We start from the raw sequence: 23,299 nt of genomic DNA on the forward strand, positions 1-23,299 counted from the left end.
TTCAAGACAGGGTTTCTCTGTGTAGCCTTGGCTGTACTGGACTCTCTTTGTTGACCGGGCTGGCCTCGAACTCACAGCGATCCTCCTGCTTCTGCCTCCCGAGTGCTGGGGTTTCCTTTGGACTCTCTCTTCAACTCCTGGTACTTGGGGAAAGACATTTAAGTCCTCTCTTGGGAAGGGATTGAGTTTAACCTCGTCTTGAACAGCAGTAGGAGATAATGTCAATAAAGAGAACGAAGCCCTGTGGCAATGCTCATAAATGACACCTAAATTTATTTTATAGCAATGCAGTCTTGATGTGAAGGTATTTGTGGCAGAGCCCTTACTGACTCCAGCCCAGGTCTCCGCGAGCAATCTCCTGAAGGTCACACTGGAGGCGGCCTATTCTGTGCCGGAGGCCTTCATGCCTGTAGGGCCCCAGCAGAACTACATGGTTGGTCTGCAAGTGCCGTCTGTTGGAGAGGTAAAACCCTACCTTCCACATGTTAACATGGGCCCAAGCAAACCTGCAGTCACGGAATGTTCCTCCCTTCCAAGCCTGCATTCAAACTCACTCTACCAATGGCTAAGACATATTTTTACACTTAAAAACTAACATTTATTGGCATTTGGTTTTACATTTATAGTTTCATAACCCTATGCAATTATACCATGTACATATTACATGTAGTTCATATTAACCAACATTTAAATACAGCATTTAAAAGCAGCCAGTTTTTGGTGTGCTTACACATGGTTATTTTATGCCTACTTTATGGTTTCTGCATACGTTTCTCTCAGTTCCAGGTATTGTTTAGATCAGATTTTTAGATATAGGAGGAACACTTAAGGCTCCTGCTGGAGATTCCCAAGGTGAAATGGTTAATGGCCCAACCTGTGCTACTGCCGCAGCCATGACTGTAAATATTGCCTAGCGTGGTCCGTGTGCTGGGGGATTTGTTGTGGTGGTTTTTCCTCCTGGTCCTAAGCTCCCAGGATAAAAATGTAAGAGTCTCAATATATTTACAAATACCTAGGCCATATAGCTAGGCTCTTCTCTGCCTAGCTCATAACTTAAAATAACCCGTTTATTCTAAGCTACATCCTGCCCTGCGGCCTGTTACCTCTGCTAGGGTACCATGCATCTGTCTTCCTCACATCTCTCAGGACAAATCTCCTGCACCTGGCTCTATGCCAGGATCCTTGTGGCCTGCTGGATGTACCACCTTCTATCCTAGCCTTTCCTGTAGGCCATAGGTTTTTGATTGACAGGTGAAGCATCCACACGGTACACAAGATGTTCTCTCTGCAGGGATTTGGGTGGGTTCCAGAGACACTTGACTTTCATTTCTAAAACTGCAAAGACCTAAAGCAAGTCTGGACGGTTGCTTCCCTCTCCAGGGGCAACCCCGTGACTGCGTGCGGCATCTGTGCATTGTTCTGCTCCCAACCTCAGATTTCTATGTTTTTTTTCCCCTTTGACTGGTGAGATGGCTTAAAGAGCAAAGCTACTTACGGCTGAGCCTGATGGCTTCAGTTTGACCCCTTGTATCTAGACAGGGAAGGAGAGCACCAGCTCCCAAAAGTTGTTCATCTAACTTGCACACACATCTGTGCAAAGTATAAGTAAGTAAATACTTTTTAAAAAAGAATATTTTGAATTTTATCATGTTTTCTTTCATTCACAGAATTATGCATTAGCACAAATTGAATGAAGATCACAGGCCCTTAAATAGAACCAGATAATCATGGAAATAAAATACCCAGAGTTCCTCTGGAAAAAGTACTAAGGAGATTTTTTTTTTACACACCCCAAAGCCGTCTACAGGAGCCCTCACATCTGGTGTTTCTTGTTTTAGAAGGACTACCCTATGATATTCAGGAACGGGAACCTGAAGCTTGGAGGGGAGAGAGAGCCTATTCCTCGGCCGAAGAAATGGCCTATTGCTAACATTCTTGCTCCAGGAGCTAACAACATCCCTGATGCATTCATTGTGGGTGGCCCCTATGAGGAAGAGGAAGGAGAACTCAACCACCCTGAGGTGAGAGAGAACAGGTTCTCATGATAAACACAGCGCATTAACAGACGATGAACCTTTCGTGGATTTCAAATTTCAGAATTTGTGCATACACACCTGTCATTTGTCAAAACTGGTTGCATGTCAAAATCAAATATCTAATTCTGTAAATGATAATTTATCCAGTTTACTCTTCATCTTTGTTCTTTTTGAGTAGATAAGTATGTTATTCAGTTGTTACTATAATGAAATACCCAAGATAATCAACTTATAGAGAGAAAAGGTTTATCTTGGCTCACATCTGGAGGTTGGGCTCCATGACGGGTTGGCTCCTGCTCTGTGCCTAAGGAGCCCCCATCTCGGCCTCGTTTCCTGAAGGCATCGTAGCTCCGGTAGTGCCACTCTTGGGGCCTTTTGCACAGAGGCCTTTGGGAGACATTCAGCTCCCAAACGATGACAATAATAATACAGTTTGAGGGGCTGAACAGATGGCTCAGTGGTTAAGAGCACTGTCTGTTCTTCCAAAGGTCCTGAGTTCAATTCCCAGCAACCACATGGTGGTTCATAACCATCTATAATGCAATCTGGGCCCTCTTCTGGTAGGACTACTGTATAAATAATAAATAAATCTTTAAAAAAAATACAGTTTGAAATGTAAAATTAAGAAGTGTACAGTAAAAGTCTCTCCCATGTCTTCTTCCTGAGTCTTTTCTGTCTTGTTACTTTGTTGTGGTTTCTCCCAGACGCCTCCTGTACATACAAAAGAAATAAACATAGTGACAAGAAGACTAATTAAGAGACAGAACCCAGCTCTTTCCTGGTAAAGAGGGAAAGAAAAGCCGGTATGGTGGTGCATGCCTTTAATCCCAGCACTTGGGAGGCAGAGGCAGAGGCAGAGGCAGGTGGATTGCTATGAGTTCGAGGCCAGCCTGGTCTACAAAAAAAGAAAGAAAGAAAGAAAGAAAAGAAAAGAGGGAAAGAAAGCCATATTTCAGAAGGGCTGGCTTACCGAGCAAAAACAAGGGTTTAAAACAAAACAATAAAAAGTTCCTAGGTGGCTATATTTGCATTCCTCTATTTGTCATGGGAAAATGCCTTTGCATTTGACGGTGGCTCCAAAGCTGCTGAAATAACAATCAGTCAGCATTATGGCAAAATTTACAGACAAAATTGTTTTTCTTGGTGCTAGAGAGACTCAGCGTTAAGAGCACTGGCTGCTCTTCCAAAGGACCCAGTTTTACTTCCCAGCATTCACGTGGGAGGTCACAGCCTTCTGTAACTCCACTTCCAGAGGATCTGACACCATCTTCTGGCCACCAGGCACACACATGATGCACAGCCATCCATGCAGGCAAAACTCCCACAGACTTTTTTTTTTTTTAAGTTTTCTTTAGTGGATCCAGACTTTTGGGAAACATTCAGTTACATTATTTTCAGGACAAGAATATATTAAAAGGCCACTCCTATTTTTCTATTTTTTCCACAGAATTGTTTTTGTTTCTAGACTGGGTATTGATTATGCTTACTTGAGTCAGGAGCAGGAAATATGTCAGTTTTGCCTCACACATCAATAGACATTAGTACATGCATATTGATACTGTCCCCATTATTTTTATAGGCTATTCTTTTGTTTTTCTTTTTTTTTTCAAGACAGGGTTTCTCTGTGTGACTGTCTTGGACTTGCTTTGTAGTCCAGGCTGGCCTTGAACTCACAATGATCCACCTGCCTCTGCCTCCCGAGTGCTGGGACTAAAGGCGTGCGCCACCACCGCCCGGCTACTAGTATATAACTTAACTTGCTTTGTCTTACTTCAGAATATATCTTGGGTATTTTTTTTTATTTCGCCACATAATTTTTTCTTTTTTCTTTTTCTATATGATATGACATTGAGTAGACATACTTTAATTTATTTATTCACTCCCTAACTAGTGGTAATCAAGATTTTTTTAGTTTAATTTTTTCTTTTTATTTCAACATATATTTATCAAAGGCATAGAAAATGATAGAAAAGTGATTGCAAATGATTTTCTTTTTTTGTTTTTGTTTTTGTTTCTATTTGTTTTCGAGACAGGGTTTCTCTGTGTAGCCTTGGGTGTTCTGGACTCACTTTGTATAATAAGCTGGCCTCGAACTCAGCAATCCACCTGCCTCTGCTTCCCGAGTGCTGGGATTAAAGGCATGTACAACCACACCTGACTAAATGATTCTTGTACCAGTCAACAAACATCAGTAGAAACATTCAGAAAAATAATTAGCAAAAGGAAGATGTTGCCGGGCGTGGTGGCGCACGCCTTTAATCCCAGCACTCAGGAAGCAGAGGCAGGTGGATTGCTGCGAGTTTGAGGCCAGCCTGGTCTACAAAAGTGAGTCCAGAACAGCCAAGGCTACACAGAGAAACCTTGTCTTGAAAAATCAAAAAGAAAGAAAAAAAAAAAAGGAAATTGTTAAATTCTTTTCATTGACTATAAATAATAAATATCTAAACTAGTAATAAGGCTAGTTACATTTATAAACTGCTGATATGTCTTTTCTCATCATTTTAGTGAATATTTATAATTCGCTTTTTTATTATTTATTTATTTTGGTTTTTTTCTTTTCTTTTCCTTTTTGTTTTGTTTTGTTTTTTGTTTTTTTCGAGACAGGGTTTCTCTGTGTAGCCTTGGCTGTCCTGGACTTGCTTTGTAGACCAGGCTGGCCTCGAACTCACAGCAATCTGCCTGCCTCTGTCTCTCAAGTGCTGGGATTAAAGGCGTGCGCCACCACGCCCGGCAATTTGCTTTTGTTTTATATATTTAGATATTATGCTATATTTTAGTTTACACAATTGTTTCTCAGCTTTGGCTGCACTTTACAATTACCTGTGAAGGTTCTGGGTGTGGTGTCTTATGCCTTCAGTTCTCGCACTTGGGAGGCAGAAGATCTCATGAGTTCAAGGCCAGCCTGCTCTATATAATGAGTTCCAGGCCAGCCAGGACTACATACTCAGGTCCTGTCTCAAAAACCAAACCAAACATTTAAAAAAATTTTTTTTAATCGGACAGAGTCTCAACATCTGCCTAGGTTGATCCTAAACTCATCTTTCTGCCTCGCCCTCCTCAGAACTAGGATTGCAGAGACATGCCCCTATATACAGCCCTTGGAAATATTTAAGACAATAACATGGTGTGTTAGTTTTGTTTCCTATTTCTGTGGCAAAATATTCTGTTGCAGGCAACTCAGGAGAGGAAGGGGTGTTCAGCGCACAGATCCAGGCTATGGTCTGTACTGTCAGGAAGTCACAGCCCGAGAGGCCTGCCAGTTCACATCTGTAGTCAAGAGCAGAGAGCAATGGCTCCGTGCATACAGGCTTGTGCCAGAAGCAACACACTGCCACTCTCTAGGAGATGTTTTTTTCAAAAGCCCCTCTGTGATTTTAATGTACACCCTGAACTGAGACTCACTGAGGTTATGTGTATAAACATTTGGCACTTAGCAATGGGTTGATGTCAGCCTAGCGTTACATCAGAGGACTACCTCATGTACTACGAGCAGCTGAAGCTGCCATAGACAAGGATGCCCACAGACTTGGCAGCATGGAACTGGTACACACAGAGAACAGCAATTTCCATCTTCTTTTTTTACAGGACAAGGAATTTAGGAGCCAAGCGGAATGCATAAAGAAAAGGATCATCTGGGATTTGGAAAGTCGCTGCTACCTTGATCCTTCTGCAGTTGTGAAGTGAGAACAGAAGTGGCCACAGGGTGGGGTAGGGGGATGGGGGCAGGGCAGGGGGATGGGGGCAGGGCAGGGGGATGTGGGGTAGGGCAGGGGGATGGGGGCAGGGCAGGGGGATGGGGGCAGGGCAGGGGGATGGGGGCAGGGCAGGGGGATGGGGGCAGGGCAGGGGGATGGGGGCAGGGCAGGGGGATGGGGGCAGGGCAGGGGGATGGGGGCAGGGCAGGGGGATGTGGGGTAGGGCAGGGGGATGGGGGCAGGGCAGGGGGATGGGGGTAGGGCAGGGGGATGGGGGCAGGGCAGGGGGATGGGGGCAGGGCAGGGGGATGGGGGCAGGGCAGGGGGATGGGGGCAGGGCAGGGGGATGGGGGCAGGGCAGGGGGATGGGGGCAGGGCAGGGGGATGGGGGCAGGGCAGGGGGATGGGGGCAGGGCAGGGGGATGGGGGCAGGGCAGGGGGATGGGGGCAGGGCAGGGGGATGGGGGCAGGGCAGGGGGATGGGGGCAGGGCAGGGGGATGTGGGGCAGGGCAGGGGGATGGGGGCAGGGCAGGGGGATGGGGGCAGGGCAGGGGGATGGGGGCAGGGCAGGGGGATGGGGGCAGGGCAGGGGGATGGGGGCAGGGCAGGGGGATGGGGGCAGGGCAGGGGGATGGGGGCAGGGCAGGGGGATGGGGGCAGGGCAGGGGGGTGGGGATGGTGGGTTGGGGGGATGGGGGGATAGGAGGTGGGGGTAGGGTGGGGGATGGGGGTTGGAGCAGGGGGATGGGGGGGCAGGGATAAAGTCAGTCTTCACTCCAGTCAGTCTGTTTATGTTTGAGACTTTCTCCTCCACTCCGCCTGCATCAGCTTGACACGCTGTCTGCTGGTAACAGAGTCCCTAGTGACTTTGCCAAGGTGGGCATTTCTTTTCAACTTAGCAAAATAATTCTAGAACTGATGTTCACAGTGGCTCTGCAGTGCTCTCAGAAACCACGCACAGCCTTTGCTTTAACTCTGCCTCATGGCTGAAGATTGCTGGAGCTGGTGTGTGTGAGTGTGTGTGTTGGGGTGAGACAACTCTGCGGCCTTCACAGGCAAGAGGGCTGGCTGGCCGTGCAACTGGTGTTGATTCAAACTTCAAGAGTTCCTTAGTTGTGGTTTGTTTAAGCACAGCCATAAGCTGGTGAGTACTGCTTAACTCAGTCCTGTGTGCACAACAAAGCATACCTAAATCTCCTTGAGGAACAAAGTAAGCTAAATACAGACCAGATATGGCTACATGGAAACTCTTTGTAAAGTACATGTGGTAATGTTCCATAAAGATGGATTCTGTAGACTGATTGAGAAAAACACGTTTATGAGAAAGGTCTGGAGGAGGGCCTGGCCACACGGATTGCGCAGAGGTCACCAGGCTAAAAACCATGTCTGCTCCAGCCTTCTGTCAGAAAACATTCTTTCCCTTGGAACAAGGGAAATGTGCTTACTATTGCAGGTCCCCTTAGTGTGTGCCCGTGAGCACGAAGACCCCGTGCTCCTCCAGGCTCCGCCGGAGAGCCGCCTCAGCAGTTAGGAGCACTTGTTGAAAGACGTACTTGTTGCTCCTGCAGAGGACCAGGTTTGGCTTCCACATGATGCTCCCAGCCGTCTGCAACCCCAGTCCCACGGAATCTGATTTTGTTGGAGTGTTGGACTTCTGGCTTGCAAAAAAAAGTGTTTGAAGGGAGCGTGTGTGGACGTAAAAGGGTACATGCTGTAATGTTAGATGGCCTTAGGGTTTTTGCTCCTCAGAACTTTCCAGGAACCTAATGATCCCTGTTTTTCCCCCCCATGGGTCGTCTCTAGATGAAACTGATGCTAGAAAGTACATTGTCTTAGTTAGACACATTGCCACCCAGCCAGAATCAGGGTCCATCGCTAAGGAGAGACAGGAGGCAACAGGGGGCTTGGTGCTCAACTGATAACGGTCTCTGTCATAGAAGGCTGGTTACAGATGAAAAACACAGGATCCAGCCAATGTGCTTGTACTTGTAGTCCTCAGCCCTGGCTTTTAAAAACAAAAAGGCTTATCTTTCCCCCAATAGTTTTCATTTATCGGAAAGTTGAGCAGGAGCCAAGCAGTGGTGGCACATTCCTTCAATCCCAACCCTTGGAAGGCAGAAACAGGAGGAGCTTTATGAGTTCGAGGCCAGCCCGGTCTATGGAGTGAATTCCTAGGACAGGCAGGGCTACCCAGTGAGGCCCTGTCTTGAAAATCCAAAAAAGAGAAAGAAAAGAAAAATCGGGCAGGTGTTTCAGAGGTGTATTCTGGTCCCCTGCCTGGTCACATGTGACTCTTTTTCTGTGTTGGTGGATTTGATTAGCTAGTGTTTTACTGAGGACAAACCGTTGCTCATGTTATTTTGGGCACATAGTCATCTATCAGATCAATAAAGAACAAGACAAAGCTTTAATTGCTTTACCTTAATTTATGAAGTGTTTGGTGATTTCCTCATGTTCTATGGATTTGAACTTGTGACTCAGTGTCTTGTTTCCCTGTAGCCTTTGGCACCTTCTCATCTGTTCAATAATACACATGCGCAGGCTATGCTCACGAGGCAGCTGCTGGCTGGCTTCCTGCCTGAGAACACCTTTCTTCCTCCTTTTGCAGAATAATTGTAGTGAGTACAGTTTTTGACTAGACATGAGTGAGATTCCTTAGCGACCATGACTGGCAGGCTGTGACACTCAACACAGTGGAAGCCTTCGGGAACGCAGGGCCTGCCACTTTTGCAGTGGTCCATGACTGGGGATAATTGGACCCCACAGACACCATGGATGCCTCACTTCTGAGCTACCGTGTCTTCAAGTTCATGTGCATCAAACCCGTGAGGCCCACTCATCGCGTCTGAGCTCAGAGGACAGCTTGTCAGGGTCTGTTCTCTTCCATCATGACGGCCCCACTGAGCCGCTGGCCCTCTTTAATTTTGGATTGGTTTCTGGGCATCGTGTCTGCGGAAGCAGGAATCTAAGGACGAGGGGCTTTGGTGTGAGGTTTGGTCTTGATCCGTCTAGGAGTTGGAATAGGAGTGTTTTTGTAGCTGTGCCACAGGCCTCTGCTCGGTTTCTCCTGCCCTGTGTTCTTTGGGCTAATCTATGAGAGGCTGTCAAGATGGAACTCTGTTCCTCTGCTTTCTCAGCTGAATTCTGTTGGAACCCTGTAAATTTTGGGCTGGGGTTTTAGTAGATTTGAGTGCTTGGGCTCTCGTTCTTAGACCGGTACATAGTCCTTTCTTTTTTCTTTTTTCTTTTCTTTTTTCCATACTCCTTTCTTTCCTCCTTCCTTTGCCACCTTTTGTTGAGGGAAGGCTGGACAGAGGTGTTGTCCAGCGGAAGACAAGGCTCTGATAGTTTCCCTTAAAGACTAGGCCTTTCTTAAAAAGAACACTCTGAGCTGTGCACACCGCTAATCCCAACACTCAGGAGACAGACGTAGAACTCACCCTGTGAGTTTGAGATCACGCCAGTCTATATAGCAAATTCCAGGTCAGCCAGGGCTACACAGCGAGACCCTGTCTCAGAAATAAAACAAAACCCAGTAAAAAGAACATTTGGGAATGTTTCAAAGCATGCACTTCCTACCCCTCCTTGAAGCATGGGGCCTCCTGTATGTAACATCCACAGGAACAGGGGGTCCTGAAATCCGAGTTCTCTGAATGAGGTGGCGCACACCTTTAATCCCAGCACTCAGGAGTTTAGGAGGCAGAGATAAGCAGATCTTTGTGAGTTCGAGGACAGCCTGGTCTACAACATGAGTCCAGAACAACCAAGGCTATACAGAGAAACCCTGTCTCCAAAGCAAAAAACAAAAAATCTGGATTCTGTGGAATTTTTAAATTCTTAGTCTTCAATAATTTGTCAAAGTTACAATTAAGGTCTTTTTTCCCCCCTAGTTATTGTACCTTGGCTATCTGTAAAGTAGATCTCTGATTTGTGCCTGTATTTTCCTGTCTCTCCAAATTTCAGGTCACAGTTTTCCTTTAACCTCAACTCTCTGATGGAGCTAAGGAAAAAAAATCCTAGTTTTCAACAGTGTGTGGTTGTGCATGCCTTTAATCCCAACATTCAGAGAAGCAGAGGCAGGCAGATCTCTGTGAGTCCCAGGCCAGTTTGGTCTACAAATTGAGTTCCAGGATAGCCAAGGCTCCATAGAGGAACCCTGTCTCAAAAAAACAAAAAGTCTACAGTTTTTTTGTTTGTTTGTTTTGGTTTTTTGAGACAGGGTTTCTCTGTGTAATCTTGACTCTCCTAGACTCACTTTGTAGACCAGGCTGGCCTCAAACTCACAGTTCTGCCTCTGCCTCTCGAGTGCTGGGATTAAAGGCATGCGCCACAACGCCTGGCTTAAGTCTACAGTTTTCAATTGGACCAGGGAGCAGGGACGGAGACAGGTGAATGCTACTATCCACTTTCCCCTTTATTCAGTTAAAGACTCAGCTCACAGGATGCTGTCACCCGCATTCAGTCTGAGTGTGGGTCTTTCCTGTGCAGTTAAACCTGTCTAGAGACATCTTCAGAAATGTACCCAGGGATATGTTTCTCTATAGTAAATACAAGTCCTGCCAACTTGGTAAGATGAACCATTACAATTTTCAATGCTTTATTTGTGTCTGTTTGATTAGACAGGGTCTCCCTGTGTAGACGAGGCTGACCTGAAATTCATAGTCCTCTGGCTTCTGTCCCACAGTGCTAAGATTAAAGACATGCACTACACCCCCAGCCTTCCCAGTGGTTTGTTTTTGAGACAGGGTCTTGCAAAGCATCCCAGACTGGCCTGGAACTCACTGTGCAGTCCTCACTTTGTGATCCTCTTGTCTTAACCTCCTGTCAGGCTTCTGTTGCCATCTGGCACTAAAAGATGTGTTATTTGAAATTGTTGGCACTTAAGTAAAATTATTTTTATAAATCTATAAACCAAGGAGCGTTTTTTAAAAACCAACCACCATGCCGGGTGTGGTGGCACACACCTTAAATCCCAGCACTTCGGGAGGCAGAGGCAGGCAGATCGCTGTGAGTTCAAGGCCAGCCTGCTCTACAAAGGGAGCCTAGGACAGCCAAGGCTACACAGAGAAACCCTGTCTCGAAAAACAAAAACAAAAACAGTAAACATTTAAAAAGAATCAGTCAGCCAGGTGTGGTAATCTATGCCTTTAATCCATTGCTTGGGAGGCAGAGGCAGGCAGATCTCCGAATTTGAGGCCAGCCTGGCCTACAGAGTGAATTCCAAGACAGCCAGGACTACATAGAGAAATCCTGTCTAGAAAAACAAACAAAACAACAAACAACAAAAATCGATTTAGGGGTTGTCTCCAAAACAAACAAATTCATCTGCCTAATAAAATAGATACTCACTGTCATAGCCCCCATCCCCCATACACACACACACACACACACACACACACACACACACACACACACACACTCTCACTCTATTACTTTCTAGGCAATAGATTTTATTTTTAGTCCTTTGAACTGAACCCAGGACTAGGCAAGCACTGGCTCTACTGCTGAACCGTATCCCCAGCTCATTTCAGTTATAATTTTCTTAAAAAGGAGAATATTTCCTTTCAAGCTATACTGGTCCATGTTTGCATGTGCTGATGGGCTGGTTTTTAATTTGCAGTTTCCAGAAGCGCATTGCTGATTGCCGGCTCTGGCCCGTAGAGATCACAAGAGTGCCTTTGATCGTTGTACCAAAAGGGAAAGCAGGCAAACTTGAGAAGGTAAACATGTGAACCCCCAAAATAAACCTGGTGTGGTGGCTTCTGCCCATGGCTCCCAGCAACTGGGAGACTAAGACAAGGATCATTTTAGATCCGGAGCTGGAGAATAGCCTAGACAGCAGAGGGAAACTTCACCTCTGGTTTTAAAATTAGAAGTGACGTATCAAATCAAATCTGTTATTCTATGTCTAATGTGATTTGATGTGGCTGTTTCCTCTAACGTGGCTAATTTGTGGGCCTTTTCCCTCGAACTTTCTTAGTGCACGTCCTGACATTTCCTCCTTTCCCTGGAAAACCAGGATGTTTGGTCGATGAAGTTCCCTGTTGCTTACAAATACTTATTCAAGCCTTATTTTCAGATACTTATTTCCCCTTGACCCTTTGGGTTGTTGTTTTGTTTTTCTTGTTGGTTTTTTTGGAGGGTTGTAGTTTGTTGTTTGTTTGTTTGTTTGAGACAGGGTTTCTCTTTGTAGCCCTGGCTGTCCTGAACTCACTTTGTAGACCAGGCTGGCCTCAAACTCACCAAGATCCTCCTGCCTCTGCCTTCCGAGGACTGGGACTAAAGGCGTGCGCCACCACACCCAGCTCCTTTGACCCTTTGTTATATTCTTACCATAGGTACCATAAGATATAGTCATTTTTATCCAGGTCAAAATGAGTAATACAGTTTGATCTATTCAATTTAGGCTTACCTACAAAATGCTTCTTAGTGTGATAGATTTGTGGGTAAACATGATTCTGGAAAGACACAGTTTGTGAACATGGAATGTGTTCTTTCTCATTTTTCCTGTCTCATCTTTACTCCTTTTGTATAAATTCCATGAGAGCAGGGGCCCTGCAATAGACTGCTTTACAGCTCGCACAGAACCTTGCATGACACACGGCGCATAGCAGGCACCTAGCAAGCATCTAAGTTATTTGAAGTGGTTTTGAAAAGACTCTTTTGTGGAACAAAAATGTTACCACAATGAACAAAAGGGAGCCTTATGCTGTACTGGTGGGGGCGGAAGCTAGTCCACCCACTATGGAAATCAGTATGGAGGGCGGTCCAAAACTAAAAATAGATCTAGCGTATGTCACAGCTGTACCTCTTCTGAGTATTTGCCCAAATTACCCAAGTCAACACATCACAGAAATAGTGGCACATCAGTGTTTATTGCCACAGTAGCACAGTTATGGAACCAACCCAGGCAGATGTGGCTTAAATACAAAATGGAAATTTTAAAGCCAGGCATGGTGGCGCACGCCTTTAATCCCAGTACTTGGGAGACAGAGGCAGGTGGACCACTGTGAATTCGAGGCCAGGCTGGTCTACAAAGCGAGTCCAGGACAGCCAAGGACACACAGAGAAACCCTGTCTTGCATATAACTATTATTATAGTGGGCAACTTTAAAGAGATTACTTTTAAGCTTGGAATTAGTTTTCTCTGAAATTTGATTTTCCCTTAGCATATTTTAGCAAAAAAAAAAAAAAGACATCAGACTATGTTAACAGGCTGTTTATCTTCGGAGTGAGTTTGGATGGAAGCAGGTGAGCAGGTGTTTTAAACACATGGTAGGCTCGGTTGTGCTCCCTAGTCTGTGGCAGGCATTGCTGATTGATGAAAGCGCTCTTCAGAACCTGGGTACACAGAGACCCCCTTCTCAGCAAAGCATGCCCTATCAACTGAGGGGATAAACTAAAACACATTGGACAGAAGCCATACTGAAAGTCTGGAAAATTCTGCTCACATCACAGGAGTCTCTGAAATACAATTTGAGCCAGACTCTCTAATTTCTCTTAAATTCTGTAACTATCTTTTTACTAAAATCGACTGTTCTCCTAAGAAGCAGCTTGCTGAAATTGACTTTGATGGGGTATTTTTAGTAATAATTCAGTTAAATTTCCATTGACTAACCTATGGCCTTTTACTTCATCAACCCTGCTAACATGCATGATCACAGTGGTTGTTAAAAACACTGTGGAAATGAAGCCAGGTCCCAAAGTGTCTGCATAACTGAGCAAAGATACACAGCTGGTCGCTTAAGCAGAGCTTGTTCCTACAGCAGCCTTTGAACTCCAAGGCTGAGCTCCCCATGGTCTGCCCTCTGCTCTTATTCCCTTAGGCTGATGATGAAAACCAGCTTTCCTTTCATGGTGTGGCTTATGTCAACATGGTCCCACTCCTGTATCCAGGAGTGAAGAGGATAAGAGGGGCTTTTCATGTGCACCCCTACCTGGATGGCACAGTCTTTGAAAAGGTAAGAAATTGCATAGCACACCCCTCCCCCAGGGGGGGTCTCTCTGTGTGACCTTGGCTGTCCTAGACTTGCTTTGTAGACCAGGCTGGCCTCGAACTCACAGTGATCCACCTGCCTCTGCCTCCCGAGTGCTGGGATTACAGACATGCGTCACCGCACCCAGCAAAATGTATCATCTTAATTTATCCTCCATATATGTATTTGGTTACATCTTTAGCACATCTTTGCAGTGCTAGAAACATCTAGAAACAGTGAGTGGCATTCACCACTGTGCACTATGAAGAGAGGTTTCTCTAAGGCAGAGAGAAGCGTCTGTCTTCGGTATGAACATACATGTTTAGAAGTCATTTCAGTGCTTTGTCACTTTAGTTCCTCCCGTTGGGTCTTTGTCCTCCCCAGGCACTGGTTGCTGACTCCATTTGTAACACAGACATGGTTTCTTGTCTGTAGCTCAGGCTATTTTTAAACTTGCAACGTCCCTGCTTCTGCCTTCCAAGGGGTGATGTTATAGGATATACTACCACGCCCACAGTTGACTTTTCTTTTCTTTTCTTTCTTCTTCTTGTTTTTTTTTTCCAGTTTTAGATCCCTCAAACTTATTATTTATTTATTTATTTTTTGGTTTTTTGAGACAGAGATCTCTGTGTAGCCTTGGCTGTCCTAGGCTCATTCCGTAGACCAGGCTGGCCTCGAACTCATAGCAATCCACCTGCCTCTGCCTCCCAAGTGCTGGATTAAAGGCATGTGCCACCACGTCCAGCTGATCCCCCCAATTTTTTTTTTTGAGCAAAAAATGTATTTATGCATTTCTTGCATTTGAAGTACTCCTCGATGACATCCTTGGCCTGAGATTCTTTGCCATAGTCCTTAACCACTACACAACTGCAACCAACCACTTTCCGTGGCTTCCCCTCTTGATCGATCTTACAGAGGCCTACCCATCCCCCCAGTTTCTTGTTGTCATCAACCTTAATCAGGTTGATCTGGTGCTCAGCACACAGCGCCTCTACCAGCTTGACGTACATGGGCTCATTGCAGTTGGATGCCAGCACACAAAGGTGAGCCTGGTGTTTGTCTAAGGCTTTGGCAGCTTCGTGTAGGCCACGTGCTAGGCCATCGTGGATGAGGGCGGCTTCAGCACATCTTGAAGAGCAGTGTTGATGTCCATTACACCTCCAGCAGCAATGCCTTCCTCGGCCATGGCGGTGGATTACGGGTGAGGCCGAATCTTGAACACACCCGAGCCTCCGCCTCCACACAACTCGGCGGTGGCAGGGGAAAAGCCCCCCAAACTTTCCATGAGTATGGATTTTTTTTTTTTTTTTGAGACTCACTGTGTAGCCCTGGCTGGCCCGGAACTTGATATATAGATCAAATTGGCCTCAAACTCAGAGATCCATCTCTCTCTGACTCCCGGGTGCTGGGATTAAAGGTGTGCATCACCATGGCAGGTATGAGCATGGTTTTTTAAATGTTGTTGTTATTATCATTGTACACCTTTAAAAATTATTATTGGTATTTTTTTGAGAAAGGATTTCTCTGTGTAGTCTTGACTGTCCTGGACTTACTTTGTAGACCGGGCTGGCCAGAACTCTCAGAGATCCACCTGCTTTGCCTCCCAGAGAGCTGGGATTAAAGGCGTGCACCTCTGCATCCAGTTATTATATTTTATTATTGTTATTATATTTTATTATTAGTGTATGAGTGCTCTGCCTGCATGTACACCTACATTCCAGAAGAGGGCATCAGGTCCCTTTATAGATGGTTGTGAGCTACCATGTCACTGCTGAGATGTGAACTCAGGACCTCTGAAAGAGCAACCATTGCTCTTAACCACTAAGCCATCTCAACAACTCTGATCTTACCATTTTTACTTGGGTTGGCAAGATGCCTCAGAGAGTTATTTGTTGGTTACTCCCACAAGCTTTGTTCCACCATTGTCCTAGTATACTTTGCAGGCATCACACTATTGTAGATCAAATGGTTTGTGACTGGCAGTAAAATTTAAGTTATTTTACTGATACATCCCTATATGTTTTATTTATTTATTTATTATTTATTTATTTATTGTGAGTTAGGGCTTCTCTGTGTATCCCTGGCTGTCCTGGAACTCGCTCTGTAGACCAGGCTGGCCTCTAATTCAGAGATTCAGCCACCTCTGCCTCCTGAGTGCTGGGATGAAAGGTGTGTACCACCACTGCCTGGTTGATTTCTGTTTTAAAGGAAGAGTCTGCTACTTACTTGGCATGCAAATGGATGATGGATCTTCCATAACTTTATTATTGAAAAATAACTGTCTTTTACAATGATTACATAATGCATTTTTATGGTTAAGTTTTACAGGAGGTTAATTTCCCCTAGAAAACAACATGACAAACTGGACTGTGATTTGAACCATACCAAGCTTTATTGTGAGCTCAGACTTGCCTTAGTCTTCCAATTATGCTTGATAAGTAAATAGTAATTAGACAAACCCTGTCTCTTTTATATAAATGAATTATTTTACTTGAAGAAACTCAGAATTGTGCATTAAAGGTGAAATCCTTCTGATGACTAGAATTATGACACCAAAACCAATTACAGCTGCGAGGTTTCTTCCTCCCACTTTAAGTAGCAGGGAGGCAGCTGCTTCCCAGTGGTGACTTTGTACGTTCTACAAGTGAGGAATGCAGTGAGGTTCTTCAGGTCTCTGTGGCAGGTAGTGAAATAATGTGGGGAAAGTGGCCCCCTTGGGAGGCCCCGTTACCTATGACCCATCGCTGTGCTCTTGCTTCTTTTCAGACCAAATGCTTGTTCAGCTTATTCAGGGACACTGGGCACCACATGGTTCACAACAACAAAGCAGGAGGACTCGGCTCTCCATTGTCCAAACCTGTTTCCAAGAATCTGAAAGAAGAGAAACCAGTGAAAGAGAAGGAAGCAGATGGGCGGAGTCGGCCCGGGGAGCTGGTAGGCTCTCGGCACCTCACGTACAGACGCTTGCCTTCATTCCGCACCGGGTGAAGTGTATCCGTGTATTTTGTTTTAATGTCCTTACTGCTATGAGGGACATGAAAGATGTCTTGATGTTTCTTTTTGTTTCAGCAAGCGCCTAGTATAAAATCCCAGAGCTCAGACACCCCTTTGGAAGGTGACACCCTCCTGAGCCACAACCTAGAAGGACAGGTAACTATGCTCAACACTTTAGAAACTAAATTAAAATCCACCAGACCTTTGCTGAGCAACACAGCTTTTGTAGAAAGTGGGGCATGAGTCACCGGGGGTATTCACTCATGACTGGGCCATGACCTTGGGCAACCTAGTTCACAGAGACTGCAAAGTGGGTTGGCACTAGATTGCAGTTAAGGTCCTTTCCAGAATTAAACTTGTTTTGTTTTTCCAGGCTGGGTTTCTGTGTGTAGCTTTGGCTGTCCTGGAACTCACTCTGTAGACCAGGCTGGACTCAAACTTACAGAGATCCGCCTCTGCCTTCTGGGTGCTGAGGTTAAAGGCGTGCGCCACCGTGCCTGACTCAGAATTAAACTTTCATCTTTCACTAATTCTATGTTACGTACCATGAGGGATGCAAAGACGCGTCACTGGTAGTGTTTGCCCATCTGCCCCCAAGACACGCTGCTCTCTGTCCAGACTGCGGCATATCTAACTACGCCCAGAACACTGGTGGCTGTTGTCATAGAAACACTAGGATAAGTTCTTACGGGCTCAGAGCAGGCAAACCTGCCTATCTATTAGGGTAGAATGGTCCTAGGGGACTTGTCAAAGAAAAGGTGACCCCAAACAGAGTAAAAAGACAACCCTCTGCCCTGTGAAGATGGCGAGAGAGGCATTACAGGGTCAGAAAAGGACTTGAGTCAAGGCACCCAGAAAAATTCAGGGTATGATGTAGGAGGACGGGATGGAGCGGTTCTAGAGAGAAGCGATAGGTAGGGAAAAGGAGTCTGGGGAACCCGAGAGGTTTGCTCCTGTGCTTAAGCGTCATTCTGCAGGAGACTAGAGCTCCATCTGACCCCTTCCCAAGCTGGGCACTGGATACAGGACCAAAGGAATGCTGGGTAAGCACTCTACCGCACACCACACTCCCCGTGCCAAAGGTTTCGACCCACAGAAACCATGATGATGTTGAATGAGGAGTTGTGTTGCAAGCTAGGATTCTCATCCGGGTTTCAGTGTGAAGGTGGGTGGGGCCCGGGCTTTATTACAGTGCGCTTGCGCACTGATGACAGTTCCACTTCAGGAAGAGCTGCAGTAGAGGAAGTCAGCAACCTGCAGAGGACAGGTGTTTGGGTTTGGGGAGTTTGTGAGGACAGGGAGATTGATGAAGGAACGTTAAAGACAACTCAGGTTTCAGGCGTTGCTTTGTGGAAGGTTGACATCATTAAGAGAAATCTCAAGAGGAGACATGAGTACAGGAGACAGATACAATTAGGATGCGGGTAAAAGTAAGTCTGGGTCCAAGTGGTCAGCAGTTGGAGTTGGTGGATGCTGAGAAGACTTTCACTGAGGATATATGGACTTGAAGATAACACTTCTGCATAGACGGCTGCTGGAGGAAAGGGTGACATACATTTAAAGTAGTTCCAAAAGAAGCGTGAATGAGTTCACCAGGCATGGTGGTGCACGTCTTTAATCCCAACACTGGGGAGGCAGGAGGATGTCTGTGAGTGCCAGGCCCTGGTTTACACAGTGCCAGGACAACCAGGGCCACAAAGTAAAACCCTGTCTTAAAAAAGAAAATAATATATGTCTCAGAGCGGTGGTAGCACACACCTTTAATCCCAGCACTTGAGAAGCAGAGGCCAGCTGGTCTAAGAGGAGAACCCAGGATAGCTAAGGCTACATAGGGAAACCCTGTCTCAAAAAACTCAAAGTAATTTCAACAGGATCCACTGGAGTGGAAATTTCCAAAAATAGACATGAATACACTTTCTGCCGTGAGCTAGCCACTACTGCTACGTTTGAACCATAGCAATCACTCTGCGTGTACAGTTATATGCAGTTTATACACATGTTTTTCCTTCCTATGTTGTAAGTAGTACTTGATGTTGCTAAAAATGTTTCATTACTGTCTTTGTATGAAATTAACAAGTAACAATGTCTTTGCAGCAATATTTAGAAGCGGGGACATACATTGTCTTGGAGATCCAGCTGGACAAAGCCTTGGTTCCGAAGCGAATGCCGGAGGAACTCGCCAGAAGGTATGGGGCACTCACTCTCCTGTTTGGCACAGTTTAGGAATGAAGACAAGGCACTCAGATTGTCCCCAAAGTGTAGTTTCCCCATCCCCAGCAGCAGTGTCTTTGTTACAGGTTAGGGTTTATTCCATTATTGTGTCCTCTTTGCAAACATCATTAAGTTCTTTTTTTTCTTTCCATTATTAAATTCAAAAGTTGACATGAGCAAGAAAGTATGAAACACTCAAATTCCTCCTGTGCTGTAACAGTACTTTCTTTTTCTTTTTAAAAAAAGATTTATTTATGTATTATGTATACAATGCTCTGCCTGCATGTATGCCTGCAGGCCAGAAGAGGGCATCAGATCTCATTATAGATGGCTGTGAGCCACCATGTGGTTGCTGGGAATTGAACTGAGGACCTCTGGAAGAGCAGTCAGTGCCCTTAACCTCTGAGCCATCTCTCCAGCCCGGGATACCATGTGAGACCTTTTTTTTTTTTTTTTTTTTTTTAGTTTTCCAAGATGGGGTTTCTCTGTGTAGCCTTGGCTGTCCTGGACTCACTTTGTAGACCAGGCTGGCCTTGAACTCACAGAGATTCAACTGCCTGAGTGCACCATCACTGTCCAGCTTCTTCTTACTAAACTTTTAAAACTTTCCTTCTGCAAACCTTGGGCAAAGTTTGCTCTCTTTTTTTTCTCTGTCCTTAGAGTGTACAATTAAGTTGCTGACTTGTCTTTCTTCTGTTTTTGCTTTGTCTTGTTTTAAGATTGATTTTTATGTATCCTGGACTGTGTAGCCAATGGCAGCCCAGGACTTCTGATCCTCAGGTGCAGGCGAGCACCACTAAACCTGGTTTTATGCACTGTTAGCAATCAAACCAGGCAATTATTACATACTAGGCGAACATCCTACCAACCGTACTGCGTCCCCAGCTCCCCTCTTCCTATTTAATGTACCTATTTAGAAATGGAAATTTTCATCTGGGGACTGTATTCACTACATCCCATAAATTGTGGAATGTTTCACTTCTCTTTTCTATGGCCTCACCTTATTTTTTGAGATGGGGTCTTTTCACTCAACATGGAGCATAACATTTTAACTAAACTGCTAGACTCTGCTAACTTCCTGTCTCCCACTTAACCATGTCCACCCCCACACCATGTCCACCCCCACCCCCAATGTCCACTCCCACCCCGGGACCCTGCTAACGTCCTGTCTCCCACCTACCCATGTCCACCCCCACACCCACCCCCACCCCAGAGGTGAGGCCCATCCTGTACCATTTTTGTTTTTTAATAATTTCTTCATATTACATACCGATTGTTATCCCCTCGCTCTTATCTTCCTGTTCCCACCCTCCCTCCCTCTTCCACCCTCTTCCCCTCCCCTAGACCTCTGACAGGGGGTCCCTCTTTCCCCACCATCAGACCTCAGCCTATCAGCTGTCATCCAGTTAGCCTGCAATCTCTTCTGTGTTGCCTACAAGGCCGCCCCACCAAGGGGCGGTGATCAAATCTTGGGCAGCCGAGTCAGGTCAGAGGCAGTCCCGCTCTCCTTGCCCCCAGCTGTCCATCAGCTACATCTGAACAGGGTCTAGGTTCTCAGCTGGCAATGTCCTTGGTTGGTGCATCGGTTTGTGCAGGCCTCCCTGGGTGCAGACCCTGATCCCTCCAGGTGTCCATCCCCCTCCCCCCACTCTTCCCTGCAACCCTCAGCGCTCCGTCCAGAGTCCCAGCATCTGTCCCGAGCCCCCGCTGGGTGAAGTCTCTCAGAGAACATCTGTGTTGGGCTAATAACCACTTATAAGTGTGTGTATACCATGCGTGTCTTTCTGGGTCTTGTATCCGGCTCTTCTATGGTAGTGTTTTTACGTGGGTGATGGGATTCAAACTCAGGTCATCCTGCTTGAACCATCTCCCCTGCTTATTAATATAGCATTATAAAATGGTTATATCAACATGAAGGTCAACCCACCTGTTCAGAAACTATCAGAGAAACCTCATCAGACCCTGAGTAAAAGTCCTTAAAAAGACAATGGCCCACATAGTCTGCATCTGCGTTTTCTTCGCTTCTTCAGTCCTACTACACTAATATCTTTCCTATTCCTCACACTCGAGGCTCATTTTTTGTTATTGTGTTCGTTTTGTTTCTGAGGCAGCGTCTCAGTATGTAGCCCTGGCTGTCCTAACTCATTCTGTAGAGCAGGCCGGCCTTGAACTCACAGAGACCCGCCTGCCTGTGCTTCCTCAGTGCTGGGATCACAGGCTTGTGTTTGCAGCAAGCCCTTCACACTGGCTGCTGCTTTGCCTGAAGTTTCCTCATCCTCACACGGCTTTCCCTTTCTCTTCCCTTGGCCTTTGCTCAGATAGTCGCAGTGAGGCCTCCTCTGATGAAGTGTGCTCTCCTGCTCCACCAGCCTGGGCCCACAAAGCTGCCTCCCTGCACCATTTCCCCCATGTGGTTACCATGTTGATCTTAGTAGCTTTCTTTCCCTATGAGAAAGTAAGCCCATGAAGGCAAGAATCTTGTGTTGTTTAGCTCCATCCCAAGGCCTAGAAAAAAGCTGCTGATGGACAGGAGGAACTTTATGTGTGTGTGTGTGTGTGTGTGTGTGTATCTATATATATTTAAGGACTTATTTATTTTTATGTATACAGTGCTCTGCCTGCATATACACCTACAATTAGAAGAGGGCATTAGCTTACATTATACATGGTTGTGAGCCACCATGTGGTTGCTGGGAATTGAACTGAGGACCTCTGGAAGAGCAGTCAGTGCTCTTAACCTCTGAGCCATCTCTCCGGCCCGCCTCACCATATACTTTGAATGAACTGATACATCATCTCTGGAGAGGAACCTAGGAGGCTGACAACAAGGCTGAAAGGAGATACTTTGCCACACATTATTCCAAGTCTTTTCTTACTGTATAGATATATTGCCTATTAAGATAACTAGGATTGGGGGCTGGAGAGATGGCTCAGTGGTTAAGAGCCCTGCCTGCTCTTCCAAAGGACCCAAGTTCAGTTCCCAGCACCCACATGGCAGCTCACAACTGTCTGTAACTCTAAGATCTGACACCCTCACACCAATGCACATAAATTAAAATTAAATAAAATATTTAAGATAACTAGGATTAAAATTAGTAATCATTAGCAGTTCTATACAATTATTTAGGACCTATTAGAGACAAGTTGAACTTATGAATTGAGGATCACAAGGCAGTATGGTATATTTTGACAGGAATCTGAACTGATAAGGGACCAGCGCTGACTTAGCCTTTTTAAGTTCTTTCTTCTGTTCCATTGTGTTTTGTTTTTGTTGTTTGCTTTTTGAGACAGGGGCCCCCGAAGCCCAGACTGGCCTCAGGTGTGCTGTGTAGCTGAAGCTACCCTTCAACTCCTGGTTCACTTGTTTCCATCTTCCAAGTGCTGGGATCACAGGTGTACATCACCATGCCCGGTCCTCCTTGTAGGCTCACATGAGGCTCCCAAGACAGAGAAGGGAGGCATTTTGGCATGTGTTGCTTTGTAGTGAAAAGTTATACCGAGATGGGGCTGGAGAGACAGCTAAGTGACTAAGAGCACTTGGATGTTCTCCCAGAGGACCTGAGCTTGGTTCCCAGCACCCACATGGTGTCTAATAACTGCTCTTAACTCCAGTTCTAGGGGATGTAATGCTCTCTTCTGCCTCTTTTGATGCTCACAAGCACATTGTGCACATCTATGATTGCAGGCAAAACAATCATACATATAGAATAAAAACAAGTAAGTATTTATTTAGTTTTTTTGAGACAAGGTTTCTCTGTGTAACAGCCCTGGCTGTCCTAGACTTACTTTGTAGACCAGGCTGGCCTTGAACTCACAGAGATATGCCTGCCTCTACCTCCCGAGTGCTGGGATTAAAGGCATATGCCACCATGCCTGGCTTCAAACAAGTAAATCTTAAAAAAAAATTCTCTTAGAGTGTGCTAGCATCATTGTAATTTAATAATACAGTGTATAAATTGTGACTATGAACACACTTTTCATCCTAGAGGGAAGGGAAACTTAGTTTTCCAAACCTGTGCTCAAAAGCACAGACAGATGTGATACCCACTATTTCCCAGCCCTTAGTCCAGAGGCCACTTAGCAACACTTAAAAAAAAAAAGTGTGAGGATAAAGCCAGGGCTCAGGTCAGCACCTTCCTCTGTACTGTTCGTGGGCACAGATCTAGGGCTTTACGTGAGAGAACACAACAGTGCTCAAGTGCAGTAGGGAGTCTCAAGACTCCACACAGATTCTGGGGAGATATGAAGGAACACAGGCCTGCCCAGAGATAATAAAGCTTTTCTTGTTTTGTTGCTTTTTCCTGATACAGGGTCAAGGAAATGATACCCCCCAGGCCACCTCTCACCCGCAGGACAGGGGGAGCTCAGAAGGCAAGTGTTAACGCA

The 23,299-nt window shown here is 45.7% G+C and overlaps 1 protein-coding gene and 1 pseudogene across 6 annotated transcripts in view; one reads left to right on the forward strand and one right to left on the reverse strand.

Moving 5' to 3' along the window:
- Positions 1-23,299, forward strand: part of CFAP70 (cilia and flagella associated protein 70) — a 67,744-nt gene that overhangs the window by 15,127 nt on the left and 29,318 nt on the right. For all 5 annotated transcript variants that reach the window (XM_084794935.1, XM_084794938.1, XM_084794939.1 and 2 more), the window contains exons 6-14: positions 284-463; positions 1,839-2,021; positions 5,622-5,716; positions 11,353-11,452; positions 13,559-13,693; positions 16,475-16,642; positions 16,778-16,858; positions 18,797-18,888; positions 23,224-23,284. In XM_084794935.1, the coding sequence (XP_084651061.1) occupies positions 284-463; positions 1,839-2,021; positions 5,622-5,716; positions 11,353-11,452; positions 13,559-13,693; positions 16,475-16,642; positions 16,778-16,858; positions 18,797-18,888; positions 23,224-23,284 (1,095 nt within the window). The remainder of the gene's footprint in view (positions 1-283; positions 464-1,838; positions 2,022-5,621; positions 5,717-11,352; positions 11,453-13,558; positions 13,694-16,474; positions 16,643-16,777; positions 16,859-18,796; positions 18,889-23,223; positions 23,285-23,299) is intronic.
- Positions 14,428-14,995, reverse strand: LOC311604998 (small ribosomal subunit protein eS12-like; annotated as a pseudogene). The gene has a single exon. The product of its transcript is annotated as a small ribosomal subunit protein eS12-like (transcript).

This window comes from Acomys minous, assembly GCF_964271855.1.
Source record: "Acomys minous genome assembly, chromosome: 9".
Classification (NCBI taxonomy): domain Eukaryota; kingdom Metazoa; phylum Chordata; class Mammalia; order Rodentia; family Muridae; genus Acomys; species Acomys minous.